We start from the raw sequence: 10,396 nt of genomic DNA on the forward strand, positions 1-10,396 counted from the left end.
TTTTTTACCAAAATACATTTTTACTCTTACTTGAATAATTTCATGGACGGCTACTTTTTAACTTTTACTTGAGCAAAAACTTGTTGAAGTATTGGTACTCTTTTAGTTGAGTACAGTTTTTGGGTACTACATGGAGCTTTTTAGCAGTTTCTTGAGCCCGACGCCGGGAAGCTTCTCACAGTCGGTCTGAGGTGTTTCTGCATGTCAGGAATAGCTCAGCAACGCAGAGGTGTTAAATCAGGTTGCTGCTTTGCTACACTCATTTCCTCCACCTCCTCTTATCCCCCCCACCCCCCACCCCCCACCGGTCTGCAGGAGCTGAGATCGTGGGAGGAGGCGTTGGCCCGGGCGGCCGAGGAGCAGAAGGAGCAGGAGGAGCAGCTGAAGAAGAGGGAGCAGGAGCTGGCGGAGAGGGAGTTCGACATCGTGGAGCGGGAGTTGAACATCATCATCCACCAGATGTACCAGGGGAAGCCCAGCGTCAAGAAGAGGAAGAACCGGTGGAAGCCGGGCAGCAACTGCATCAGTCTGCCCTCTGGTGGGTGGAGACGAGAACTGCAGCCTGGCTTAACAGACGGACCTGCTGGGTCTTCTTGTTGCAGTAGGGCTGAGCAGTACGGCTTAAAATTAAAAATATTGAATGTTTTCCTGCCAGATCCGCGTTTAATAAATAAATAAATAAATAAAAATATATATATATATTACAAATGATAGAAAATATTTTCAAAAAGTGTTTTTTATGTATTTAATCCCTTCTGTAAATTGGATGACGGAGCATTAGGCTCAGACTGCAAGAATTTTTATTCAAACATGAGAAGATGGTCATAATATTAACAAAATAAAGACGTAATTGTACATGTAGAAAGTCCTAAAGTCATGAGAGAGAAAGTTATTTTAATGAGAGAAGGATCTAACGTCAGCATTAGAGCGTCTTTTTTTCCCAAAATAAACTCAGTCGTTGCTCAATCATCCTCAAGCCCTCTTGCTGTTTCTAATTTGATGCTGATGTGTTAAGAGATTAATTATTTCCTTATATGTAAAACTGATACCAAAGCAGCTATTTTATTTTATTTATTTATTTTTTGTTTGGGTTGTAATTTTCAGAAATTACTTCATTCTCCTAATACACCGACTTTATTTTCACATTATTGCGACTTTATTGTGAAACAACTTTATTATCATATTATTACAGTTCTATTCTTGTCCTATCATGACTTTATTTGCTTAATCATATTTTTTTTTTTTTAATTGTAGCCTAACCCTTATATTTTGTCCCAACACACTTGTCAAGCAAGATGGCCGCCCTGGTGAAGGTGAAAAATGATTAATTTTCCAAAAATCAAGATTTCAAAAACCAAAAATTCAATTAATTGATACAATCGATTTCTCCCTCAGCTCTATGTTACAGTATGTTTTGCATAAACATGAACACAGTCAAACCTAAAGTAACAGTTTTCATTTATAATCGGCAGAACCGACTTCAGTCATCTGGGTTATTATTACGTCATAATCTGCAGCTCTGAGAAAAAGTATTCTTCTTTTTACTCATCATTCTTTTCTTTTCACACCTAAATGTTTAAATTTGGCTCCACTCTGGTTGTTTTCAGAAGAGTGGGTCAAAATGTCTCTACGGCTGGCGTTGCTGACACAGCTAGCTATTCGCTTCGGGGAGGATTACTTTGAAATCCTCATTTGAAAATTAAATTTTGCATTTGATTATGTTTTCTTGGTTTTATATTAAAATCATGATGATCTTATAATCCGAGGTTTAAATTTTTGCCAACGTTTTTCCAGCTTCATGTTTGGTTTTAAACTTCAGTGTTTGTTTGAAAGTGTAAACCTTGAGGTGTCTCTCTCTCTCTCTCTCTGCCTCTCTCTTTCTCTCTCTGTCTTTCTCTCTGCAGGTTTTGAGCACAAGATCACAGTGCAGGCGTCCCCCAGCGTGGACAAGAGGAAGAGTGCTTCCTTGTGTGTCTCAGTGACCCCGAGCGACGGCAGTAAAACGTGGGGCCGCACCTCCGTGTGTAACAACAAAGACCTGACAGCCAATAAGAAGAAAGGACGCACCTGGGGGCCGAGCTCCACCCACCAGAGGGAGCGGGTCGGAGGAGAGGACAAGTGAGAGCTGCTTCTGACTGAAATACTTCAGATTTCAGTGTTTCAGCCATGTTTAGCTTTTGGTCTAAAGATAACAACTCATTAAAATAACTACCTGCATATCTAACTATTAGTGTACAATAATCAATAATCATAAGTTATAGAAAGGCCGAATCAACCCGCAGATCTGTGTAAAGGTCGTCTAATAATTTAGATAGAACTCTGTTCAGACTTTAATTGACATAAAACAAGAAATGCTAAAAGTATAATGAGAACTGGCAGTCTTGTAAAAATATCCACAAGCATTTAATTGGTTTTATTGGGATTTTGTGGGATAGACCAACATAAAAGAGCACTTAATTAAGAAGTGGAAAGAAAAGGTTGCATAACTTGTTTGTTTGTTTTTTTGCATACAAAAATCTAAAAATGGCACCTCTTTACTATAAAACCCTTAAATAAAACCCAATGCCTCCAACTTCCTGTTGGAGTTAACTCACTTTAGACTCCATCTGGGTGTAATTTAATCCCAGTATAAAATCCCCAAAATATGTGGGGCCCCACAAATTGTAGCCTATAATCCCTTTCTAAAGTATGGCGCAGCCTGCAGGTCATTGATTTTTTTTATTGTTTTTTTTCTCAATACTTTCTTTTCAGTTCAGATTTATGACCCACTTTGTGTTTCTGTCACAAATGAGAAACAGAATCTCAGTAAATCTTTAAATCTTTGCAGAGTGACAAATTGTGGGAAAGTTGTGTGAATACGTCTTAGTCTCATACGGTTCTGTGCTCGCAGGCTGAAATCCCTCAGTGAAGGTAAAGTTTACTCATCCAGTGCACCAAACCTGGGCAAGTCCCCCAAACACGCTTCCATGATGCCCGGCATCTCCAACATCAATGAGATGGGTGAGTCTCTGCTGGGACCGTCCGCCGGACGTCTCCTCTCAGTCTGACTCTCTCTCTGTCTCTCCTTCTGTGGACGACAGAGGAGTGCTCCGAGTTCGAGGAATCGCCGTTGCCCTCAGAGACCAGCAGCAACGGGGCCATCAACGCGGCGCCTCCGGTCTGCGGCGCGGGCCTCTGCCCGGCGTCCGGAGCCCTGTGGATGGGCGTCAGCAACCAGGACTCGGCTCGGCGCTGCAACCAGAGGAAGAAGAGCGACATGTTGCTGCTGGGCTGCGCCTCTCTGCTGGCCTCTGTTGGTCTGGGGCAGGACCTGCTGCAGCTGGGCAAACAGCAGGTGGGGCCCAAACCGCTGAACGACGACCTGACTGTTCGGCCGTAGAGTAGCTTGTTATTTAGAGCTGAATCGATTGATCGTGATTAATCGACGATTAAAATAATCATCAACTATTTTAGCAGTCGATTAATCGTTAACTGCAATACATACTCAAAAAAAGGCTACTTTTCTGAAAAGAACAACACAGTAATCGCAGTAATGGAGCCACATCTGCACAAAAAAGTAGAGTTTACCTTTAAGATAAAAAAAATAAAAGCCCTTTGGTTTTAATAAGTTGTAGTCAAAACTCCTCAGGTGGCTTAGTTTTAGCGTCACCTGGTAAAGATTTACTAAAAGAATGCTGTGTTGTTTTCTTTTAGGCAATAAAATGTTTATTTTCTTACTTAAAAAGGAATTGAATTATTTTTTTTACTAGAATCATTTAAATGAATCTGTATAATGTTCCATTTTTTATCCGATTAATCGATCAACCGTCAGAATAATTGATAGATTCCATGCCTAATATTTATTTATGCTTTCTTCTGTTCTCTAAGATTAAATTTAACACAGTGAGGTTTCTAAACTATAGGATGTTTATCCTAACAAAGATTTGGACTCACAAATTAAAAGATCTGTTTGTTTGCCACTTCAAGAGTTTTTGCTAGGACATATTTACAGATTTACATTTACAGACTTTTACATTTATATATACATTATACATGAATGTAACATGTATAAATATGTATTTGGTACAGTTTTGTCTTCAATACTCTGAATATGTTTGTTTTTTTCTCCAAATGGCCTTTTTGGAGTCTGTATACTCCAATTAATGATTAGTCCATTCCTGAATTAGTTGACGATTATGTCACTAAACGATTAATCACGATTAATCATTTCAGCCCTATGTTGTCATGTGGTAACAGCAGGTGAATGTAGATTGTTTCTGTAAACCCTGATGTGGCTCCCAGATGCTTCAGGACGAGCAGGACCGAGAGGAGCAGCGGAAGAAGAAGGAGGGTCTCTTCCAGCGGACGGGCCGTTTCCGCCGCAGCACCTCCCCGCCCAGCAGGAACCTCTCGCTGACGCTCTCCAGACACCATGACTCCGGGCTCGCCTGCATGGACCCGTCCCCCTCCGTCACACTCCTGTCTCTGTCCTCCCTGTCTGACTGCAACTCCACCAAGTCCCTCCTCCCCTCGGACTCGGACGACTACCCTCTGACCCCGTCAGCGGGCGTCAAGACGCCCTCGGTGGCGGCGCCGCCGTCTCCAGCTCCCGCTCTCAACCCGCTCCTGGACTTGCGGGCGGAGAGCTTCAAGAAGGAGCCCAACCAGTCGCTCACGCCCACCCACGTGTCGGCAGCGATGGCTCTTAACAGAGGACACAGACGGACGCCGTCGGACAGCGCCATCCGACCCCGAGCGCAGACTCTGGGACACCGCAGGACGCCGTCTGACGGCAGCATGCCGATGCCTCCTCATCCCGTCACCACGGCATCTAAAGGTACGCAGACTTAACGCTTCACTCACTGCGGCTTCATGCTTCATGTCTCTTCTGTCAACGAGTCCTGGAAGAGACGTAGATGATGTCGATGTCTATTCACGCTCTTGCGGTGGAGAAAATAGTGAACATAACATTTCTGTTCATACTCTAAGGTTGATTAGAAAGGCAATGACTTACCATCAGTGACTGAAATGTATCATGACGGCAATAGATCAAAAAAAAATTCTTATGATCAGAAATTTTTCACGTTTTTCATGTTAAAAAACAAAAATATGAACAGGGACAGTACAGCGTATGAGCTCTACTTAAAGCTATTATTGCTAATTTTTACTTCAAGTTGGGTTTCTAAAACAATCTAAGTGATAAGTAACTCTAGGTCAAATTGCTTTCTGCTACATAATAAAGTAAATATGCATTATTGGCTGTGATACAATTATAGAAATAATATTCCAAGGGAAAAACTTGGCATAACACCTTCTATATACTGAATAACACAAAATCTTACCAAGTGTCGAGTTTCTCGAGCAAATATTTCGGTACACAATAAATAAGACAAAACAAACTTACAAGTAACTTTTCAGCATGAAATAGCAGCTTGTTTTAAGTCAATAACTCCTTAATGTTGGTGAAATGGTTCTGCCGGCACATTATTTAATTTATAACAAGACATTTTTCCCATATTTTAAGTGAGTTAATCTACCAGTGGAAAGGCTTAATCACAAGTAAAAGAGGCTCTTATTGCTGAAAAGTTACTTGTTTGGTTTAATACACCTTCGCTAAGGTTCTTTGTTTTTGCCGTGTAGATACGACCCGTTTATTTTCCTTTTCCTCTCAGGAACTCCAGACAGACTGGACATCCCTCGCCTCCCGGACCCGTCCACGATCCACCCCCACGTCCCCCACCGGCGTAAAGCCCCGGCTCCCCCGGCCCCCAGCCCGACTCCCCCCTTCCTCATCAGCCCCCTGGAGAGACCCAAGACCCTGGAGTTCGCCCCGCGACCGCGGCCCACCCCGGCCTGGATCAGGGCCGACCACAGGAAGCTGGGCTCCGTGTGCCGGACCCTGAGCTCGTCGCCGGGCAGCAGCTGCGACAGCCCCCTGGGCTCCGGGGACGGCAGCGCCGGCGCCACGCGGCCCAACCTGATGGACATGGAAATGGAGGGCCAGAATCTGGACCCGACCATTCCCCTTTGTGGACAGCAGCAGCCGGCCGCTCTGTGCGAACAGCAGTACTTGTAGTGACGCGTTTCGAGGTTTCTGGGGCTTGGCACCGAAGTAAAACCCACTTCTGAAGATGTCGCACCGCTTGGGGAAAGCGGTTTCCTCCTCAACCTTAGTGGACTGGTTACATGTGCATTAAAAAAAAAATCTATTTCCTCCACCTTTCTGCAATCTGGTGGTTGCTTTTCATTGATTTATACCTGCTTCTTCTGCCTCAAAGTTCAGACTGGCTGATGTCATCCAGAGCTGGCCATGCTTACTGGAAACCCTGGTAAAGATGATAAAGACAAAGTTAATATAACAGTAAATTCATCTTTTCCTGCAGCAGCATAGCTATGTCAAGAAATAATTGTATTTTAGAAAATCACAACTATTAGTACCTCAACCAATTCAATATTATTTTTAAATATATCCTTTAATTTTTTAAGTTAGACTTCCTAAGAGTTTTTTTTTTTTAAATTGGTAATCCGTGGTTCTCCTCCTCCCTACAGTATAAATACAACCCAACACACAGACCTGTTTCTCTAAGATGCTTTTTAAAATGGGAAACCCAGTGAGCTGCTTGGTAAGAGATTTAAGAAAAGTCCAACAGAAAACTAAAGGTTTTCTGTTGGACTTTTCTTAAATCCAACAGAAAACTACAGCAGAGAGAAATATGGATGTGCCAGTAAATCGGCCGGCCGATTTAAATCAGCCTAGATTTCCTTAATTTTGGGAGATTGGTGACCGGCCGATACTTGCATGTGAAGCCGATCTTATCTGCTTCTGCTAAAGTCTAAAGGTCAACCACTGTCCTCTTCTGCTGTCCTGTGGCAGAGGTTCGGCCAGCAGACCGGCCCACCAGGTTTGCGGAATAATAGTCTCCCCACTGATATCCACTCAGCGATTTTCTTGCTATTTCAGAGGAAAAAAATCAGCATCGGCCAAAATCGGCATCAGCTGGTCAGGCTTTTTAAAAATCACGATCAGCCAGAAAACTGCAATCGGTTCACCCCTAACGAGAAAAAATAAAAAAATAAAATAAAAAATAAAATATACACAGCTCCGGAAAATATGAAGAGACCACTTCACTGAACTCCACTGATTATTCCACCGAATATTGATTTCTGAACTCCTCCCAAGTTAAAACATTGGTATTGTTTTTATAAATGAGCATGAACCTGTTTTCTTTGCATTACCTGAGGTCTGAAAGCACTGCATCCGTTTTGTTATTTTGACCATTTCTCATTTTCGGCAAATAAATACAAAATTTTTGCTTGGAGTTTCAGAGACATGTTGTCAGTAGCTCATAGAGTAAAAGAACAATGTTCATTTTACTCAAACATATAACTATAAAAAGTAAAATCAGAGAAACTGATCATTTTAAGTGCTCTCTTAATTTTTCCCAGAGTGTATATATATATATATATATATATATATATATATATATATAAAGTGCAAATTTTCAGCTTTGCTGCTGCTGTAGCATTTTTGCTAGGGGAATCTGCAAACGTAGCCAGTTCTTTTTCCACCGCATGCCGTCTCTCTCTGGGTTGCTCCATTCATTCCTCCCCTGTCCGTCGGCAGCATCGATCCCACTCACCCCAGCCATGCAGAACCGGTTCCCACTCCACCTCCGATTCCAGCATCAGCACTCCCGCTCCTCTAACCCCCGACATTGGCGGCACTTCAGGAGAAACTCTTTGCAGCTCGTCGGTGGAATCAAACCGACGCGGTTGTTTTTGTGCACTGGACGGTTTATCGGCTGCAGACAGTATTTAGTCGACTGTGCAGATTTCTGTTGGTGAATACTGTGTTCGTGGGTGGGCGTGTGTGTGTGTTTGCGTGCGAGAGCGTGCGACTGTTTTTTTCGGGATCGATGACAATCCCTTTACTACAAGAGTGAGCCCAAACTCATTCTCCCTCTGTGCGGTTAAGAACACTGAGTATTTATTAAAATTGTTGTTACTGTGGGAAAGAAGTAATTATTATTATTATTACTATTGTTATAATTTCAGTACTCTTCCTAGGTGATATTTGTATATACTTGTAAATATGGGAAGAAGAAACTGAGGGAAAAAAAAACCCCTGGGAATCTGCTTACTGGAGCGTTTGTGTCGTCTTCTGTCTCTGCCTGTGAGGAATCTGTGTGAAATGTGAGGGATGAGAGGTGAATAAAATAACAAAAACAACACAAACAAAGACATTGTTTCATCATATCGAGACGAGAATCTGATAATGTAGTAAACCATTCCCTCGTATCGGTGCACTTTCCTTTAGTTTGGTCTTTATACAGAGGAAATTATCCATCAGTTCCTCATATTTTCCCTGAAAGAGCCAGACGTCACTCACATTGATGCGAAATGTGGAAACTATTAAGGGTACGCATGAAAAGTTCACAGACGACATGTTCATTTTTAATTTATGGATTCAGTGTAAACACCAACAATTAGTTTTCACGTCGTCCTTTGTTCAAACACCCCAAAATATGCTTTCATGGTAAGATCTAACAACTTTATTTTAAAAATGATGGTAACACTTTGTTTGAAGGGGCGTGCATAATACTCACATGACAGTGTCATGTTATGTTCATGAAGGAGACATTATGAATGTTTGACTGTTGTCAAGAAGTATCATTTGGTAAATAATGGGACTTTTAATGCAAAGTTGCATTAAAGGTGTGATTATTTACAGAACACTGCAAAGTCAACAATTTTAATGGACTTTTAAGGCAACTTTTAGTGCAACTTTTCATTAAAAGTGCAATTATTTACCGAATGGCACTTCATGACAACAGTCATAAATATTCACTAAGACTCCTTCATGTTTATAACAGTGTCATGTCGGTCTTATCAGTCAAGTGCACACCCCTTCAAATAAAGTGTTACCAAAATGATTTAAAAGGCACTTAAAGCCCAAAGAAAACCTCTAAGAGCCTGAAAATTAATCGAGACCATTTTAAAGTTAAGTCCTGTTCGTTAGGAGGAGAGTGTGAAGAAATCTGGCATGACTAAATACTCTCACATCATTATATTGCTCCTAACGCCTAAACATGAATTATTTAGCATCAGTGTTTAGTAAGCGTGTTTCCCTCCCGCCAACAACACCTTATGTCACCAGACAAAGGCGCTTGCAGTGACAGCCTCGCTCCACCGGGTGTCACCACTGCGCGCTATGATGTCATATCTTTTCCCAGTCCGCTGCTTTTCCTCCACGTCATGCATTCCTGTAGTGACTCCCTGATCCTGCAGCGGTCATAAACACGCCTGGAGCCGCCTCTGCCACACAGATCAACCTGACACGCTCTCCCACGTCGAAGACGTTTTCCGAAAGAAGCGGCCGAGCAGCAGCTGAGCTGGTCGTCGGGATGCAAGAGACACGGTCCGTGTCCAGATGTTGGAGACACGCGGCTCTCTTTCTCTCTCTCTTTTTCTGACTCTCTGCTGCTGCTGCTGCTGCTGTCCGTGGTACCGCCAATCAAACACCGATTCAGACGCCAGCCTGTTACCTAGCAACCCCTTTTCACTTCAATGGTGACGCTATTAAAAGCAACATCACACAGAGATATTCAACAAAAGAAAAAGTGGAAAATGGATAAAAATGAAGTGAGAGGTAGGTGAAAAGGTGCGGGCAGAAAGGTTATACAGCAGATTTAATAAGGGACCCACTTTCTTAGTCTACTTTTTACCCAGGTTGTCTCTAACATTCATCACCCCTCCATTGTTATCTCCACTATCTTAATCCCCCCTCCCCACCTGTTGTCTGCCAGTGAAAACATATTTTAGCAGCAAGAAAAGCAGGCAGAATCAGGAGGCGACAGTGTCTGGAGAGGATGGTGACACACAGAAAAAGCGAGTTGGACCCGAACAAAGAAACAAGTGAGCGTTTCTGTTCAGCTTGGAAGGGAGCAGCTTGCCAGATCGCCTGCCAGTTGGTGCGTCCCTCAGATCTGCAGAAGGCCTCGCTTCATCTTCCACTGAATCTTTAGTCGCCCATTAAACCGCTAATGCAGTTTTATTAGGAAATACTCTGCGCCGTAATGAACAAATCTGACATCGGAAAATGAGAGCGCTTACTGAACTTAAGTGATTTCAAGTGACTAATAATCACGCGCTCAGGTTAACCGAGGCAAAACCCCGGAGGTCACCAATCATCAGATGCTCGTCGACATGAAGGCCAGACATGAATCATGGTCTAATGTGATGGACAGTCACCAAGCTTACTCATTAAATGATTTAAAAAGTTACAACTTTGTAAAAGCCACATTTGCAGACGTTTGATTTTATTGTGTCTTATTAGTTATCAACTAAATACGCCTAAAACTTTGTGCTTACTTATAAAAACCACAAGTAACTACAGGTCAGCAGGGTTTACCAGTTT

General features: G+C 42.5%; 1 protein-coding gene and 1 long non-coding RNA gene across 2 annotated transcripts in view; both read left to right on the forward strand.

Annotated features, from left to right (window-relative positions):
* Positions 1-6,612, forward strand: part of map3k10 (mitogen-activated protein kinase kinase kinase 10) — a 35,501-nt gene extending 28,889 nt beyond the window's left edge. The window contains exons 5-10 of the mRNA XM_044120725.1: positions 316-538; positions 1,905-2,118; positions 2,891-3,000; positions 3,081-3,334; positions 4,282-4,816; positions 5,652-6,612. Coding sequence (XP_043976660.1) covers positions 316-538; positions 1,905-2,118; positions 2,891-3,000; positions 3,081-3,334; positions 4,282-4,816; positions 5,652-6,055 — 1,740 coding nt within the window. The 3' untranslated portion in view covers positions 6,056-6,612. The remainder of the gene's footprint in view (positions 1-315; positions 539-1,904; positions 2,119-2,890; positions 3,001-3,080; positions 3,335-4,281; positions 4,817-5,651) is intronic.
* A 2,513-nt stretch (positions 6,613-9,125) lies between these two features.
* On the forward strand, positions 9,126-10,281 carry LOC122832988. Its single transcript, XR_006370907.1, has 2 exons — positions 9,126-9,628; positions 9,786-10,281. It is a non-coding gene; the product is annotated as an uncharacterized LOC122832988 (long non-coding RNA).
* Positions 10,282-10,396: the final 115 nt, after the last annotated feature.

This window comes from Gambusia affinis, linkage group LG06, assembly GCF_019740435.1.
Source record: "Gambusia affinis linkage group LG06, SWU_Gaff_1.0, whole genome shotgun sequence".
In the NCBI taxonomy this organism is placed as follows: Eukaryota; Metazoa; Chordata; class Actinopteri; order Cyprinodontiformes; family Poeciliidae; genus Gambusia; species Gambusia affinis.